This window comes from Mobula hypostoma, chromosome 25 (genome assembly GCF_963921235.1).
Source record: "Mobula hypostoma chromosome 25, sMobHyp1.1, whole genome shotgun sequence".
NCBI classification, from domain to species: domain Eukaryota; kingdom Metazoa; phylum Chordata; class Chondrichthyes; order Myliobatiformes; family Myliobatidae; genus Mobula; species Mobula hypostoma.
In genome coordinates, this window is record NC_086121.1 from 24,290,700 (window position 1) to 24,309,784 (window position 19,085).

Consider the following 19,085-nt stretch of genomic DNA (forward strand, 5'->3'; position numbering starts at 1 on the left):
ATCTCTCTGCCGCTGACTGCACAAGAGCTCAGCACAGGTAGTGATGTGGAGAAACAACCTGCTGGCGGAGTTCTGCTGCCTCTTTGCGCATTCTCCCAATCTGTCCAAGTCCTTCTGCAGCCTCTCTACTTCCTTAACAGTACCTGCCTCTCCACCTATCTTATCATCCACAAAACCGTCGATTTAGTCATCCAAGTCATTCACATACAACATAAAATGAAGCAGACCCAACACAGCTCCCTGTGAAATTCCTCCTGACATGGTCAAGAGGGTCAATTGTTACTCAGGCCAAAGATCGGAACGGGGGAAAGAAATGCAAACTAGGTGACTTTGACTGTGGAACGATTGTTGGTGCCAGACAAGGTGGTTTGAGCATCTCAGGAACTACTGATCGGGGATTTTCACACACACAGGTCTCTAGAGTTTGCAGAGATTGGTTGGCAAAGCAAAATAAGTGTAGTGAGCAGCAGTTCTGTGGGCAAAAACACCTCGTTTAATGAGAGAGGTCAGAGGAGAAACAGCTAGACTGGTTCAAGCTTTACAGGAAGGTGACTGTAACACAAAATATCACACATTACAACAGTGGTGTACAGAAGAGCATCTCTGAACACACAATAGATCAGACCTTGAAGTGGATGGGCTACAGCAGCTGAAGACCATGAATGAACACTCAGTAGCCATTTTGTTATGTGTAGGAGGTAGCTAACTGAGTGTTTTTGCACACCTTCATAATATAATACCAGTATTCTATGTCTGGTAATATGTTCCTGGGACTGTTCAACATTACAGCCATGATTATATTTTGGAAGGACTCTAGTTAAGCATCTTGAGATAACCCAAGAGTGTGAAAGCTGCTATTTAAATGCAAGCAACTTCTGTCCTCCGTTGTAAACCATGGCAGGCTGACGTTCTCCTATGTGCAAACCATGAGGGCCTGACAAGCAGCTGTCATTTTACTTCCCATGCAGACTCTCCACAAGTTCAGTGCGTCAAGACCTACAAACCACTGGAGGCAGACGAGCTGGCACTGGAGAAGGCCGATGTCCTAGAAGTAAAGACAAGAACGAAAGATGGTGAGGAATACTTTGTTCACGCTCTTGAAGGGCCTAGTGTTAGAATGAGAGGACTGGAATGTAGACTCTTCTATTCTTCATAAGTAGTTGGATCAATGGTGATCTCCCACCAACTCCTCAAACTTGCTATCCTCACCCACCAAAAAGGTCACTTACGCTTAAGTGCTCAACTAACCCAATCCACAGTATTAAGAAGAAATGGCCAAACTTCCACTGTCTTTTTCCAGTGGTGAGGGATTTCAGTTCTAAAATAGACTGGAGAAAGTGGACTTGTTTTCCTTGGGACAAGGTAGATTGAGAGAACATTGACCAGATGTTCAAAATCACAGGAGATTAAGTTATGAGAAACATGGAGAATTTGTTTCTATTAACAGAAAGGTCAAGGGCAGGAGGGCAAAGATTTAAAGAGCTGAGCCCAGGATCTAACATAGCAGGAGGAGGATAGTTCATTCAACAAATAACTATGACTCAAAAATCATCGCCTGAAATTGTGACTGATGCACGTTCAAGTATGCCTTTCTAAAAGGAGACTGCAGATGGGGAAAGAGTCAGGGAAATGAGATTGGCAGAATTACTCTGCAAACAGTTTTTGCTTGATGGGCCAAAGAGACTCCCAAGATGATCATGTTGAACTGTGGTTCCTTTCCATGAAACTTTTGTGTGTGGAAAAATGGCTTCACAACTTTGCAAGACTGTGCCTCTGGTCAGTTCTTAACATTACACCAGTATTTACTGATACCCCCTACTAGAGAAGATAAATCCCTGATATCCATACTATGCAATCTTTTTAGCAGTTTAACTATCTTCCTAAGATCCAGGGTAGAGGGGTCCAAAACTAGGGGGCATAGATTCAAGATGGAGGGGGAAAGATTGAAAAAAAAGGACTTGAGAAACAACACACACTCACACACACAGGGTAGTGAGTATATAGAACGAGTTACCGGAAGTCGTGGTTGTGGCAGGTACACTAGTATCATTGAAGTGGTTCTTGAATAGATACATGGAGGGGCGGACTCAAAGATATCGACTGAACATAGGGAAATGGAAGTAGATGGGTCAACGTGGATTCATTATCTCTGTTGTATTGAGCTATGACTACTATTGATTTTATTTCTATGTAGAATTGAAAGCAAATTGTCCTAACAATTTAAACTCTAAATTTCCTGGATAAGACCTAGGGTGTTGATGGAATGGGAACATTAAAAGCTGCTGTGTTTTGGGGGGGGGGGTGCAGTTGTGATGATTTGGAAATCAATGGGCTGAAAGGCATCTGCAGGAGGTCCATCTCTCAACCATTTGTCTCACTGGCACTGCTTTCTGAATCCAGGGTGGATAGAAGGAATCCGACTGTCAGATGGAGAGAGGGGCTGGTTTCCAGAAAGTTACGTGGAGGAGATAACAAACCGGAATGCCAGGATACGGAATCTACGGGAAAAGAATCGGATTAAGCACGCCACCCAGAAACTTCAGGAAGAGCACCAGTGACCAATGGGGATGCTACATTTTAGGACATTTGAGGAGCACGGAGAATGTATACAGCCCAGATTTTAGGAGTAAATAACAGATTCAAGGTATCAAATGAGGGTGGCCTCAGGAATTTGCACTGTTTCCCACTGAGAATGGTTGGTTTCAGGTACCCACAGTCATTGCTGTGTAGGGATGTGATAGCTAGTCATAGGTTAAATTCCCCTCACTCATTGGGACACCAAATTGGCATGCGCATCACTGATGAGAGGGTGGATGGATAGGGCCAGAGAAGCCATTGTTTCAGTGGGTTGGTGTGAAGGGTAAAGATTCAGTCCCCTTTGAATCCCGAGGTCCAGAGCTGCCAGTTAGAGTGCGGACCTTGGTTTGGTGGTTGAGAATCACAGCCAACACAACTCAAGGGGTAAACAACTGACCACGCATTCAACCCTCCCCATTGTCCTCCTCTATCTGAACCAGACCAACTCAACAGCAGTACACTCTCCTCAGTACTGGCAACAATTCAGATTTAACCTCAGTATGACAGCCGGCAAGGCTGCAGGCTGGCCATCACCCAACGCCACGCCCCGCCCCCATGAAGTTGTGGCCCTTCTCCCACTCAGGAGGTACGTGGGTCAGGAGCAGGCGCGTTCAGCTGCTGAAGGGGAGGGGGGTTGCCGTGCGTCAGGGAGCTGGTATTGCTGTCAATTGAGGAGGAACGATTTTGGCCCAACGCACATCTGTAAGCCTCCACACGTGTAGCAAGGGACACTTTCCCCTGTCCGGTGTGAGGGTCACCGAGCGGCAGTTCCAGTCCTCCGTTGTCATGGTTACTGAGCTACCTCTCAAACCAGCCTGATTAAACGTTATGTTTCTGGGTTTCCTCAACCCCTAGACTCCAAAGCTCCAGCACATACAGTACCTTTCGGTCAAAAGCCTAACACACGAAATGCAGCCACTACTTCAATCTCCAAGCAAGACCGGCTCCTTCAGATCCCACCAGACCTAATTGGACAAGGACTTTTAAGATCGGTTTAGCTGCACTCACCACATTTCACAATAGACCCTTCTGGAATTCTGATTGAAACTCTGCAGTTGAGCTGAAAACTCAACCTGGGACTGATGTAGACTGTATGAGAAATAAAACCCGGCGTCGGTCCGGAGAGGGAGAATGCAAGAGCTGAAAGCATTCTTCATGCCGACTGCCACTGACATTATGGGATTTCCGGATTTTGTGGGCAAAAGTGGGTTGTTTCTGCCTTCATGCAGGTAACAGAGCGCTACTGGCTCCTGGCTGTAGAGGGAGGGTAGTACTCTTGCTGTAAAACGAAGGTCAAAGACTCAAATGCCTCCAAGGCACGAGATGGAATCCCGTACATTTGATGCTGGAGAAAACCATTCACACACAGAAATGATTAGTTAACACTTTCAGAGAAGGGAAACTGCCACAGTTCGCTGGCCTGGTCTCAGCAGCCAGTACACTCCAATGCATCCTCCCAGTAAGCGATCACTCCAAGGACAATGAGTGCGAACAATACACTCATCTTTGTTGTACTAGTCCACATAACAAGTGAGCCTTGGCGGATGTTGTTGCAGCGGGCTCCAAATCTCTTCGCTGCTACTTTTTAAACAGCCAAAGTGGGTTTTGAACTTGCATCTCTGGATCTAATGGGCCAGCAACTTTCTCACTTGGCTACTGTACAAACCACACCCCCACCTCCCGCTCGCTCAACATCACCTTGCTTTGCATATTTGTATAGTGTCGTTTATGACTGGGGTGATGTCTATAAACTGCTTGCATGTAGTGCTGGATACCCTGGTTAAGGTGTCATTTCTTTTGTAACAAGTGATAACATTCACAGATTTCAAGCTGTTCATTATATAAATATGTTGTAATTTTGTTTTGGACTCTCTCCTGGTGTGTGTACATTTTAAACAGGAGAACGCAAGTCTATCTGGTGACGGGATTTGATGTAATGGTTCACTGATCTTTCACCATTGGGGTCTGGGCTACCCCGGAGGTGCAAGTGTTCTATTTGTCCGAAGGTTGGCGTTCATATGTGCGTCTCTCTCGGACGAGAGGTACGAGTTCAAGACGGCCTGCCTGGTGCAGACTGCTAAATTATACGAGTGGGGACTGGTGCCGAGAGCTGCTTCTCCACTTTTTGACCTTGGTCCAGGCTAGAAGCCATCTTTTGGATACTGAGTGTCTGTGCCATAGCCTTCACTTCAACCTGTGTCTAGAGTCAGTGCGGCACTTGTAGCACACCCACTGAAATTCACTGCATTGCATTGTTGTAAAGGTCTCCATTGAATGTTGTACATATTACACACCCCACCAGCGCCCCCCTCTGCGGAGGTGCAGTAGTGCAGGCACTTTGTATTTACACAGGCACGTGTCTGCAGGCCATGTACACAGCAGCCTCAGCAAGTATCCAAGCCGAAACGGTTGATGCTTGGATCAAATATGGTTATTGACAGCTGGTTTAATCACTGGAATAGTCTGACATTTTCCAGATATTAGTGGATGTTTAATGATTATACACCATCAAAACACTGATGTAACATTTCTATTTGGTGTCATAATTAAAGATATCCTTACTGTCTCATGCTAAATTCTGATGAGCAATATTTTCTTCTAGCCGCCGACATTTTCGAGTGCACCTTCCACTTACACAAACTCAGCGGTCCCAGGTTCACCTATATATCCGCGTAATGCAGAATCACGCTGCCCCATGTACGTTTTAACAGGAGAATGGAAGTTTGCAAGGTGATTGACTGAGCCATTTAAAAAGTCACTAGAGAATGTAGGGTTTATTTACAGAAATTTGCAAAAGTGTTAGAGAGGGAAGAAAGCCGTGAGAAAAACTGGTCTGCCCAGTGTAAACATGAAAAGAATTCCGAAGGAAGAGCTACTCTGCCCGACAGTCACGGTCTTGACAACCAAAACAAAATAGCTACAAGTATTTACTCGACTTTTTCCACACACTAGCAGGTTTCACGGTGCAACTTATCGTCAACTCCCCACCCTTATCTCCCTCGGCCCAAACAGTGCGACCCCTGCGTTGGGAATCAACTATGGGAAGGTGCTTATGGCTTGTGGTTTGTTTTAGGATCCATGGGCCAATCAAACTGTAGTGAGGTCTAAAGGAATGCAAGATGGTCAAATCTGTAGCTGACGAAACAGAATTAATACTCCAGGTCGACAGTCTCCTCGTTGCTTACCCACCTTCCATCAAGCTGAATAAAAGGCTGTTATTCGGAAGCATTAATTTTGTTTCTCTCTCTCTCTACAGCTGTTGTCCAACCGACTGCTTTCCCCCCCACCCCCACCCCCACCCCCTACAATAGCAGCGGAACCAACTGATTAGTAGATTGGCAAAAGTTAAATTAATGAACAATATTTTAAGCAGCTGAGCTATGTACACATTCCTATGTGCTAAAAATAAAGCAGCGATGTTTTCTTTAAATGTAATTTAAAGAAAAGCTTGTTTGGATTGTCACCAGTTAAACTTTTGTCCGACCACAAACGTGCTTGTAAAAATACAAACAATCCTCTGGGTGTTGGTTGAAAGATGCACTTCTTTCTGCCCCACTATCACTCAGCACCCTGAACCATTTCTTCAGTGTTATGTCAAAATCCTGGATCACCTTACGCTTCCCTGCACATTTGCCCCTGGGTTTGCCTTTACCGAGTTGTATAACATACATCCAGTCAGGAAGCCGGGCCCAAGAGGTTCACAAGCAGATTCACTAAGACTGCAAAATGGTGGCAAATTGGGATTTGCTCATGAATACAAACCAATTAATGTTTATAATGCAGAACTTGAACAGACATATGCAGGCTATACCTTTTTTAAAAAAAAACAAAGAACCTCCAGAATCAAGGTCACCCCATTTCCAGAAGAGCCGCAAGACACAGGATGCTTGCGTGCGCTCTGGCTTGGAGACATACTGTAGCTATGAGTTATGAGTGAGAGGGTGGGCTTCACACCCACAAAAAGATCCTTTACAGACTCCCCCCTCTCCACTGTACAATATCCCCTCCATTCCCCAAGCAATTTAAAGAGCCACAGAGAAACCGAGAAAACATGAGCAGCTTCCCATTTTTTTGGGAGCCACTTCTCAGTGACAGATATGGGGGATGAAGTTCTCAGCTACACTCAGTCAACCAGCACAGGCAAAGACAAAGACCCTTAGATCCTCCTTGGAAAGAGAGCAACATCCCTGCCAGGTGGGAATTCCTGGCCCACGACCATTCAGTGGATTCCAATGGCAGTGAGTGTCTTAGATTCATTTTTTTTTTGGGAGCGACAACGAAGGACTGGTGACCCATTTTCAGCTCTGTGGGCTGGGACACAGAAGGGAGCTGGTAGGAGGTAATGTTCCCATGTTCTTGCTATTCTCAGCTTTCCAGATGGCAAGGGTCAGGGTCTGGAATGTGCTGTCAGGAACCTTGGCAAAGCTAGCACAGTGCATTCTGCGCCCGAAACACACAAGCTGCCACAGTTATCTGGATTGTGTCAAGAATGGATGCTCAAACTGCACAAAAAAAAATTACAAATATTATGCATTATTCCTCGTGGTTATGGAACACACCGAGAATCAAGTTTTGGCGAAGTACTCAGTTTCTTATCTAATTTGGGGGAGGAGGAAATATGACACAGTCCCAGACAACTTAACCCTCCATTTGTTCAGGGAAAGGTGAGAAACACGAGGAATAATATCAACAGTGAGAGAACCTGGTTCCAGTTGTAGCTGTGTGGGGGTGAGGGAGGAGGGAAGCTGATTCCTCCTGAAGACAGGAAGGGAATGGGGGGGAGAAAGAAAATCCATAGCTGGTGAAGTGAGCAGATTGCTCTTCAGCAGGGCGCCACAGTTAGCGCGACACCATCACAGCTTGGGGGCTTCCTGGAGTTCAGAGTTCAATTCCGGCACCATCTGAGAAGAAATGTGGGCGTTCTCCTCACGAGTCCGTGGGTTTCCTTTGGGCGCTCTGCTTTCCTCACAGTCCAAAGACACACGGGTCAGTAGGGTAAATTGTTCTGATTAGGCTAGAGTTAAATCAAGTGAGTTGTTTGGTGATGGGGCCTGTTCTGCACTGCACCTCTAAATAAAAAACCAAATCATTTCTCGCAATAGGCAACAAATCAGGGCACTTCAGTATATTGTTGGTTCCATTATTTACATCCCTATTACATTTGGTTTTTAGTGCCATGTTGCATGTTTATGCACAAATTATTGACTCTTTGAATTGAGACAAACTATCCCCACCCTGAATTTGAGACTTTATAGTTACCCCAACTGAGTTTGCTCTCTGATTTATGAGACTATCAAACACATTCCACCTTCCTAGACAATCCTGCCCCACCTAGAAGACAATCCCCTTTTATCTGGCAGAAAAGGCCTGCTCACGACACACTTTTAGTTAAGGTGATCTTTGATCACTGCTACTAGGCATAAAGATTAGCACCAGGCAAACACATTTCCCCATCAGTAGCTCACAATCTGATTCAAATGAGCCTGTTAAATTGGACAGTAGAATCTCAGGAAAATCAAAGCTGGTGCAAAGAGGAATTGTGGCTAGTTTAGTAAACCCTAAAACCTTTATTAGCTCTCTGCACAGGATAATAAATAGAAGCAAATTATTTGCATATTTTCACAAATGCAGTAATAAATGCCAGTCTCCAGAAATGTCCGCAGGATTCTATGAAGTAGAGGCCCGAGTAGTTAAACATTGCACAAGACCTGGTTCATCAGAAGTCCGAATGGGCGAGGTGCTACTGTGAGAAGATAGAGGAGGTTTGTACTGGAGCAATGAAAGTCCAACAAATCCAAATGTCAAGATCAGAACTTCTGGCCTTGTTGTATAACTTAATATAAAGCAATTCCATAGGACCTTTATGACAAAATATAGAATCACTATATTAGACTGCTGTGATATTGCAACTTTCAATAACTGCTTAGAACTAGGACCATCCAGTAATCTTTGATCCCATGCCATCCAATCTCCCAAGCACCCAACATTTTTGTCAGATCCAAGTTCTCCAGTGTATTTCCCAAAAGAAACATGATAAAAGTTGCTCACTTTTACACGCCAGCTTGTTGTCCAACTTGCCCTTTAACCTTCGCATATTAGACATTAGTTTTGTGGCATATTACAGCTTCATAATGTGCAGGAGAGTTAGACAGGGTTCAAACCAATCAATCTCCCTCAGCATTGCAATCACTGTTCAGCAGCAAGCAACACAACTGACAGGTGGACGGGGAACAGGCAGATCAGACACAGAGTCCACTTCAACCCTTCCAACACCGAGGCGTGTTAGCGTCCGGCATTTTCCAGCATTCCTGAGGAATAAAAAATAAATCCAGAAAAGTTACAGGACAGGAACAAAAAAATAAATGGTGGCTACCCCAGCTGCCATCCCTCCACTACTATCAAATAGAAGTGTAACTACAGGCAGAGGTTAGTGCAGGTTACAAAAAATATTTCCAGTGCTTGCACTCACAGCAGGTACAAAGCCAAGTGTTAAAGGACCATCACTGCAGTCTCGGATATCCAGGTAAAGCATCTTAGTCAGCATCAGAATTATATTACAGGTCCTTCAGACCGCAGTCTGTCCTTACCATTCACAACTCCTTCCAAATTCCCTCAGTCACTTACACATTGAGGGCAAAGTACAGTAAAGTTTTAACCTACCAAACTACTTGACCATGAGATGCAGGAGGAAACCAGAGCATATGTAGGAAACCGATACGCTCAAGGAATTGTATCAGGAGTAAGAATGGAGAGGATAGCCTTTACACAGAAGTTATCTCTATACTCAGTCCCAAGGCAGGGTCTTGACCCAAAACATCAATGTCCTTTTTTGGTCCATAGATGTTGCCTGCCAGCTAAGTTCCTCCAGTATATACTGTCTTGTCTCCTTAGCCATGACTTGTCTTTGGGATAGAGAATTCCAAAGATCTATGTCCCTCTAACAGAAGTTCTTCACTTTTTAAGAGTGGATAACTCCTTATTCCTGGTTCTAGGTTATTCTCCCATGATTTCTCTCAACATTTACTCCATCAATTCCCTTCCTAGTGTTAACTTTTCAATAAGATTACTTATAAACTGTTGAGTACAGACCCAATTGTGCAAGCTTTCTTCACTCAATGACCCCTTTACCCCAGGAATTAATTGGTAAACTTGCTCTGAACTATCTGCAATATGCTTTCTCAGAAAAAGAAACCAGAACTATCGGCAATACTTCAGATTTTATCTTACCAGTGCTCTGAGCAGGTATAAACCATCACCCTTGAAATAAAAGCAAACATTCATTTCTTTTCTCTCAAACTACAATTGCATGCCAACATTCTGTATATGTGTGTGTGTGTGTGTCTATATATATATATATTATATATACACACACACACATACATACACACACACATACATACACACACACACACACGACTCATATCCCTCTAGAACAGCATTAGTATATAGAATACAACCTACTCCAAGATCAATGTAACCCTTTCCTCCCACATGGCCCACAACTCTTTTCATCTATCTAAGTGTCTCCCAAGTCTTCATGATGTATCTGCCTCTACTGCCACCCAAGTAGTGCATTCCAAGGCTCCCAATGTTAAAGAAATCTACCTTTGACACTTCTGCAAAGTTTTCTCCAATCACCTTAAAAGGATGTTCTCTGGTATTATCCATTGCCGCCCTGGGAAAACAATGCTGCTGTCCACGATCTAAGCCTCACCTTATGTCAAGTCATCTCATCATCCTCCGCTCCACGTAGAAAAGCCCTAGCTCAATCAATCTCTCCTCACAAGACCTGCTCTCTTATCCAGGCAGCATCCTGATAAATCTCCTCTGTATCTTCTTTAAACATTCTACATCATTCCTGTAACGAGGCAACTAGAACTAAACAATACTCCATGTGTAGTCCAACTACAGAGATGCAACATTACCTCGTGGCTCTTGAACTCTAACTAATGAAGGCCAACACACCATACCCCTTAACCCCCATTAACTTGTGCAGCAACTTCAATGGACCTGAACCGCAAGGTCCCCCTGTCCCTTGCACACTCTAAGAATTTCACCATTAATATTGTACTCTGCCTTCAAGTATGATCTTCCAAAGTGCACCACTTCACTTTTCTGGACTGAACACCATCTACCACTTCTCAGCTCAGGTCTGCATCCTGTCTATGTCCTATTGTACATACAACAACCTTCTACATTGTCCACAACACCAACCTGTGTCATCTGCAAACATCATTTTGTCTTTCTCCCTTTAAGTACTCTGCTGTCTCCTTTTCATATTGAAGTGGGTAACCTCACCTACATTACATTTCATCTACATCTGTCTATACACTGACACTATCCCTTGGCATTTTCTCTATCCTCCTCATAACCTGCTTTACCCTCTATCTCGCTCATCACCAAATCTTGCAATAGTACACTCACCTGCTTCACTCAAATTATTAATATAAATTGGGTCATGCATCCTCAGTTATTGACGCCATCCCTGTGGCACCCTTCCAGTTATAGCTTGCCAACCTGAGAATGACTTGGTTGAGCATACAAACCAGATAACTTATTGGGGGCATCACGGTAACAGTGGTTAGCACAACACCTTACAGTCCAGGCAACCCTGGTTCAATTCTGGCTGCTGCTTGCAAGGAGTGTGTACGTTTTCCCCATGACCGTGTAGGTTTCCTCCAAGTCCTCAGGTTTCCTCCACAGTCCAAAGACATATCAGTTGGTAGGTTAATTGGCCATTGTAAATTGTCCCCCAATTAGGCTAGGATTAAATCAGGGGGATTGCTGAGCTACTAGGCTCGAAGAGCCTATTCTGCACTATCTCAGTAAATAATATTCAATACACTTCCGGTATCAAATTTGTGGTGAACTGTGAATTAGTCAGATGAAGTTCCATTTCATGCTTATTCTGGATAATCTGACTATGAGATATTAAAAGTTTACAGTCCTTGGGGACTTCTGCAGAATGCATGGAATTTTACAAGCTCACTCCTTCCAATGGTTTTGCAGCCACTTCCTTTAAGACACTGGAGTGGACCATCAGGTCCCAGGGACATCTTAAACTTTAGTGCTGTTAGTTGGCCTAACACTTCATCTCTGGTGATGTTTTAGTTCCTCTCACCCTTCTTGTCTCCTGAATTTTTGACATTTATTGGGAAATGTTACGCTAATCCTATTTCATCCTCCCACTACCTCAGCAACTCCCCCAGAATTCTAGGGGAAGGTTAATGGCCAAATAACCTAAACTTAAAAACCTTGCAGACTTCAGTGCAAAAGCAAGCTGGTGCCAAAACCAGATTGGCCATAATTTTATTGAGGGGCAGAGCAGACTCGAAGGGCTGAATGGCTGCATAGTTTCTTAAATTCTTCACAAAGAGGACAAAGGAAATAGATTCTAAGCAGGATTGAATAAAGTACAATTGAAGCCCAAACAATTAACTGATGGGGTGGGGTTCTATGATGAAGTAGAAGGGATGGGGTATCAGGAAAGTGGGTTTGATGAAAGATATTTGAAAAGGTTCCCCATAGAGACCATAATTCTACTCACTCTTGTTCTGTGATTCACTTCCAGCTCTTTGAGCACAAATGGCTGCCACCCACTCCCGGGCCTCAGATCTGCACAGGGGACAGAGCAAAGGGAGACAATGGTCACAAACATACTCACTCAGAGAGATCACACCAATACACCAGAGCAACCCTGACCACTGAATGCGTTCAGAAGGCGAATCTGCATTGTGAATTTCCTCTTGGAAAGAAAATATGTAAATCCTGCCACAGGATATCGGCGAAAGAGCCAAACCATGGAACAAGGAAAGTTAATGAACAATGGGACAGGAAGTATCTCAGTGATAAAGCACATTCCTCTCAAATGGCAGAAAGTCCCTTCATCCACTCACTAACTCAAGCATCTCATCATTTGCAACAGCCAGCCTGCTGGAGGAAATGAACTGTCGATGTCTCAGGTCGGAGCCCTGTAGGTTTCTTTCCCACTGCCGTTGACAAAACCCTCAGCCACCTCTCCACCATTTCCCCAACACTTGGCCTCACCCCATCTCCCCTCCCAGTAGAGCATGGACAGAGATTCCCTGGGCTTCACCCACCAGCCCACACATTCAGCATCATCTTCACATCTTCTGCCACCTACAACACGAGCCCACCACCAGCATACCTTCCCCTCCCCGCGAGGATCACTGACTCCTCCCTCCAGTCATCCCTTTCTACTGATCCCCATTTCCAGGCACTCACCCCTGTAACCATACAAAGAGTTACACCTGCCCCTATACCTCTTTCTCATCACTATTCGCTGCCCTAAACAGCCCTTCCAGGGGAGGTAATCTTCCTTATGTGACTTCACTGGCATTTATTGCATCCGGTGCCTTGTTGTGACGGCCTCCACATCAGTGAGACCAGATTAAGGGGGTCACTGAACAACCCACTGTGCCAACCGGGGTCCTCTCGGTAGCCAGCTATTTTACTTCCATGTCCCATTTCCATAGACACGCCTCTCCACCAAGGACAGGTCAAGGCCAGGTGAAAATTAGAGAAACATCTTGTTCTCCTGGGCAGACTTCGTGCTGGCAGCAATAATGACGAATTGTCAAACTTGCAGTAACCTGCCTGTCCCTTTCCCCTTCTGATCCAACTGGCCCCATTACCCTGTGCAATTCCTTCCCTTACCTTCTCCTCCATCTACCCATCTCCACTCACTCTTCCCACCGATTCCCCTCCCTTTATTCCATGCTGCACCCATTCTCCATCACAATTCCACCCTTAGTCCTTTGTCATTTCCACTCAATGCCTCCCAGTTCAGACTTTCTTCCTCTTCTCATCCACCCAACGCCACTCCACACTTGGATCCACCCATCACCCGCCAGCTCTTGCCACACACCTGCCTCCTCTTTCATTCAAGTCCAGATAGAATCACAACCAAAAACTATCCGTTATCCTCCACAGATCCTTTCTGACTCACCGAGTCCCTCTGCATTGTTTCTGCACCCTCTTGCATCTCAAGCAACGCACAAAACACTGGGGTGGGGGGGGTGGTGCTCTGAAGTTGAGATAGCATCTACAGAGGGAAATACAGAATTGATGCTTCGGGCCGAGATCCTCCACCAGCCCAAAACTTCAACTGTTTATTTCCCTCCACAAATGCTGCCTGACCTGGGGTTTTGTGTGTTGCTCATGATTTCCTGCATCTGTGGAATCTCAAGTCTCCATTTCCTATTATGTGTTTGGAGGTGGTGTGGGGGGGGGGTGCGGGGTGGGAGAGAGATCGCTTCTTGGTTGTTCACCAATAAATTTTTGTGAATAGTTTATTTTTGAAATACAGCAGATTCCAGTTTTTTAAGCCATCGGTAAATCAGGGCAGCTGCTTATTTGGGACAACTCTTAAAGAACAAAAACTAATCAAGAAAATAGCCAGGATTCCCTTAGTTTATTTGGGATATCATGCCACTTAATTGGGGCAGGAGACTGTTGAACAGTTTCTAACCAGCATCAGTCACATGCAGTTGTGTAACTTTTAAGACAACACCATGCTTAGATTGAACACTCTTTTCCCAAATAAATAGTATCACTTGCGTGTGCTTTTGTTCAAAAGGTAGTGATTTTTGTCACAGTTGGCGAAAAATAAGCAATAACACAATTCAGAACTGTTTTGTTCACTGTGGTTTCAAGCACTGAGATGTCAGAAATGGCCAGGCGAGAAAATGAAACTATTTCACTACTTTAAGTTAGGAACTATAAAGAATTTTGAAGGCATCAACGAGCGTCTTGAACGTTACAATGAAAAATGAAGATTTGGAGGACACAACCGAAGGCTTTGTATTAAGACAGTCCATTATCTGCACTAGATGTCTGCGCTGATTTTGTTTAATTGGTGGTTATCTGTCATATCTGATGATGACACGAAGCCCATGCAGGGAAGTTTTTAAAGCGGAAAAGCTGTTGCACTGGGGTAGTTCCACTCTCTCGACCTTAGAGGACTGGGTCTGGCGGTACGAGTAATTGTCACAACTGGTTTTCCTTAGTTGCAGCAATAGACAACAGGTGCAGTAGGCCATTCGGCCCTTCGAGCCAGCACCACCATTCACTGGGATCATGGCTGATCATCCACAATCAGTACCCCGTTCCTGCCTTCTTCCCATATCCCTCGACTCCGCTATCTTTAAGAGCTCTATCTAACTCTTTCTTGAAAGAATCCAGAGAAATGGTCTCCACTGCCTTCTCAGGCAGAGCATTCCACAGATCCACAATCCTCTGTGTGAAAAAGTTTTTCCTCAACTGTTCTAAATGGTCTACCCCTTATTCTTAAACTGTGGCCTCTGGTTCTGGACTCCCCCAACATTCGGAACACGTCTCCTGCCTCTAGCGTGTCCAATCCCTTAATAATCTTATGTGTTTCAATCAGATCCCCTCTCATCCTTCTAAATTCATCATAGCAGATGGCTATGATGGCTTCTGTGCCTTCTATACTCCACAGAACAATGCAGGACTGCATTCCTTGCCGTCGAATCTCACGATAGATCTCACCCACCCAGTTTGCTGGAGTTGGCTTTGTATGCTGGGACAGACATGTCCCCATCTCACCGAGCCACGATGCTTGCCAGCTGCTCTCACCTGGTGTAGCCTGCCTGTCGAAGCAGTGTATCAGGGTGTGGCCACCATCGATTGCAAGCAGCTACTCGGAGCCACGGGTGAGAGGTGAGTGTCCAGCGGGGACCAAAGGCAAGTTAGTTGCCCCAGATTGGACAAAAGCCCCTTCAGAGGTGCTACTCCTCCTTGGACACATTTTTTTTTTTAAATAAAATCAGTGTATCCTGGTGAATTCCTGTCAATAACTATTAGGAACCAATAGTTTTTAGTCCTGTACTGGTACTTTATACTTTATTGTCGCCAAACAATTGATACTAGAACGTACAATCATCATAGCGATATCTGATTCTGCGCTTTCCGCTCCCTGGATTACAAATATTAAAAATAGTAAAAATTAGTAAATATTAAAAATTTAAATTATAAATCATAAATAGAAAATAGAAAAGGGAAAGTAAGGTAGTGCAGAAAAACCGAGAGGCAGGTCCGGATATTTGGAGGGTACGGCCCAGATCCGGGTCAGGATCCGTTCAGCAGTCTTATCACAGTTGGAAAGAAGCTGTCCCCAAATCTGGCCGTACAAGTCTTCAAGCTCCTGAGCCTTCTCCCGGAGGGAAGAGGGACGAAAAGTGTGTTGGCTGGGTGGGTCATGTCCTCGATTATCCTGGCAGCACTGCTCCGACAGCGTGCAGTGTAAAGTGAGTCCAAGGACGGAAGATTGGTTTGTGTGATGTGCTGCGCCGTGTTCACAATCTTCTGCAGCTTAAAACATAGAAAATAGGTGCAGGAGTAGGCCATTCGGCCCTTCGAGCCTGCACCGCCATTTATTATGATCATGGCTGATCATCCAACTCAGAACCCTGCACCAGCCTTCCCTCCATACCCCCTGATCCCCGTAGCCACAAGGGCCATATCCAACTCCCTCAAGCTTCTTTCGGTCTTGGTAGTGTTCCAATTTGTTGGTATTAATTTAAGTACATAAACTGCTGTTCAACTTATCTTTTTTTAATACCTTTTTAACTATTTCCATGAAACTTTGGCTAATTGGGGCAGTCACATAATTGGGCCAAAATGATCTGGTCTCAGTGTGTCCCAATTAACCAGAATACATATAAAAATAAGCACTTACACATTTCCTGCTCCCAAGATTAAATTCCTGGTGGCTCCTTTGTGATTCTCGGACAGGCACAGCTTAAAAACCAGTGAGGCTGCCTCAAGGCAGTCAGCTCCCACCCTGGAGGTCCTGGCGTAGTCCACAACAGAAAACCTGTCTTCTCTGATAGAAAGGAATCAAAAATAATGAAAAGGAGGATTAAAAGCACAATAATCTTTTTTTTTCCCCCCAAGTTGACATAAAAAGACCCGGCCAACCCGAGTAATGAACTTAACTGACTTGGTTTTAGTGACCCACCCAGCCAAAGCTTATCCCTTCCTGATGGTATCGAACAATGCTGTGCTACAGTTTCAAATGACTATTCCCCACGTCTAATCCTGAATTACTGACATGCTTTCAACAATGGCAAACATCATTGCCAAACCTCATTTTGCCTCGCTCAGTTCCATCAAAGTAGTGACTGCATGATCCACTGGATAATCAGTAGCATTGTTCCAGGGCCCATTCCCTCCTCATCTCCCCGCTACTGCTTGACAGAATACAGGGCAGGGATTAATCTCGGGGCCTGTGCAATTTATTAGCTTAAACAATTTCTAATTTAGAGGACTCCTATGAGAGGGTGCATTGTGTGAGAATGCTACTGCCCAACCCTTCCCCCTCCAAGTCGCACACCTCCCATTTTTGGAAATACATGCAGCCCACTCATTGGGCTGACGTTGCAAGAAAGGAATGCATTTATAATTAATTGTTGTTTCATCACCATTTCATCATTGGATCAAAAACTTCTTTGGGCAATGTGGTTGCCTCATTACAGGAAGGATGTGGAAGCTTTAGAGATGGTGCAGAGGAGGTTAACCAGGGTGCCACCTAGATTCGAAAGCATGCCCCGAGGAGAGATTGTGTGAGCAAGGGCTTTTCACTTTGGAGCGAAGGAGAATGGGAGGTGAATAGGAGGCATAGAGTGAACAGCCAGCAGCTTTTTCTAAGGGCAAAAATGGTTAATACAAGACAGCATAATTTTGGAGAAAAGTATGGGGGAGGGGAATGTCAGAGCAAGATTTTTTTTTAAACATAGAGAGTGTTAAGTGCACAGAACGTACTGCCAGGGGTAGTAGTAGAGGCAGTTACATTAATGAGATTTAAGAGACTCTTAGATAGGCACATGGTTGAAAGAAAATAGGCTATCTGGGAGGGAAGCAGTAGATTGAGCCTGGAGTAGGTCAAGTCTCCATGAGGACTGCAACCTTGTCGTAGGGTTTGGAGGTTTGTGTGTCTCAATGACCCGGAGAGCTCTGTTGGCTGGAGTCAGGGCTTTATGCTTTGACTCTCGGTAGGGTCACCCACGCCGAGCAGGTCAAAGGGTAGAGGCCAGACCAAGAGTGGTCCACCGGTCCTCCAGGTCTGGGGGTTCCGCTCAGGGCTAACACCCCTGACTGGTTATCTGTGTGTGACGGTATGGACAGTCAGATAGAGGATCTTCAGTGTTGCTTCAAGTGCCAATGGCATAATGGGCAGTAAGTAAAGAGCAGGTTAAAAGGTTGGCGTAACGTCATGGGCCACAGAGGTCTGTACTGCTCTATGTCAAAAACAAGAACGCACAAAATCTCTGCTTTCAGCACAGGGACAGCAGGGGTTCAAAGGGTGCAGCATCACTGCCCCTTTAAGGAAAGCTGTGGTCGGGCACTAAATACTGAGCTTGCTAGTACTGCCCCTCGGTACAGAATCGATTCAAAACATTGGCCTAGGAACAGTCAGCCAACCAGGGGGCAGATTCTATGCCACAAGTTCTTTCAGGACTCTCAGGAATTATCATTCAGCTGAGTGGACAACCAACACGAGGAAGTCACAATTGTTTTATCAATAACTCCAACATAATCCTACAGTAGCCTGGACAAAATGCCCATTAATATAATCCACAAGCAGCAAAAAAAAAACAAGTTTGTCTGGACACTTAACTCTTTCCGAGACAGCAACAGCAAGTCATTAAATAGATGAAGGTAAATTGGTTTAGGTGCATTTCCCAGTTTGTGTCTATATCCAGGGACAGATAGCTCATTCAGCTCCCCTTCTTTAACCAGGAATCGTGTTTGGGAGATTAAAGGAAGGGCCTGCAGAAGGAGAGAAGTTACTTATTAAACCAGCAACAGCAAAGAATCGGAATGCAATAAGTGAAAAATAAATCAGCCCCATTCTTTGTTCAATCTCCTTTATGGCCAGATATTAAGTTTCATTTCGGGAAAGAAATTATCCTGTCAGCAACTGTCGACCTCTCACTACTCCCACTGAAAGCACTGCTAGCCATCAAGTCTTCCAGTCAAGATGTCGTTGCCTCAGCCGATATCTTCCAGATAGTGCACCAGAACCTCTTCTTTTAGGTCTGTTTTTCATCTTAAATGTGTTTCTGAGAATGTTAGAGTCTCCGATTTGCAATTTGGAGATAGTTTGAGTGATCCAGCGCTTTGCTGCCTCCGAGAAGCTGCCGGAAAGGGAACGCGTACTCAGAAGGCCTCGACGCAAAGAAACTTCGAGACAGGGCGCGAGCCAATGCTCGACTCCACTTTGCCAGTTAAAGCGTTGGGGAAGATTGAGGCATGGAGGTGAATGCAGAAAGCCAACGAGAATTCAGCGCAGATTGCCTTCCTTTCGATCACTATTGAAGGAGGGATCTGTGAGCGGCCCTATTGCTGAGTGGCTTGCTTCGCGTACTGCCCCTCTTTCGATGAGTGCTGGTGATATCGTAGGATGGCATTGTGGTTCTGCATTTATGGATTGGAACATTGCGGTTATGAACTATGGACTTTCT

At 44.9% G+C, this 19,085-nt stretch overlaps 2 protein-coding genes across 4 annotated transcripts in view; one reads left to right on the forward strand and one right to left on the reverse strand.

The window, feature by feature from the left end:
- The window catches only part of arhgef19 (Rho guanine nucleotide exchange factor (GEF) 19), a 141,441-nt gene extending 136,016 nt beyond the window's left edge, over positions 1-5,425 (forward strand). The window contains exons 15-16 of the mRNA XM_063033495.1: positions 969-1,073; positions 2,401-5,425. Of these exons, the coding sequence (XP_062889565.1) occupies positions 969-1,073; positions 2,401-2,558 (263 nt within the window). The 3' untranslated portion in view covers positions 2,559-5,425. The remainder of the gene's footprint in view (positions 1-968; positions 1,074-2,400) is intronic.
- A 2,716-nt stretch (positions 5,426-8,141) lies between these two features.
- The window catches only part of si:ch73-15b2.5 (rho guanine nucleotide exchange factor 19), a 33,322-nt gene continuing 22,378 nt past the window's right edge, over positions 8,142-19,085 (reverse strand). For 2 of the 3 annotated variants that reach the window (XM_063033010.1, XM_063033009.1), the window contains exons 8-11: positions 18,239-18,390; positions 16,298-16,444; positions 12,125-12,192; positions 8,142-8,885 (exon numbers count right to left, since the gene is read on the reverse strand). In XM_063033010.1, coding sequence (XP_062889080.1) covers positions 8,860-8,885; positions 12,125-12,192; positions 16,298-16,444; positions 18,239-18,390 — 393 coding nt within the window. In that variant the 3' untranslated portion in view covers positions 8,142-8,859. The remainder of the gene's footprint in view (positions 8,886-12,124; positions 12,193-16,297; positions 16,445-18,238; positions 18,391-19,085) is intronic. The other variant, XR_010016065.1, reaches the window with a different exon arrangement.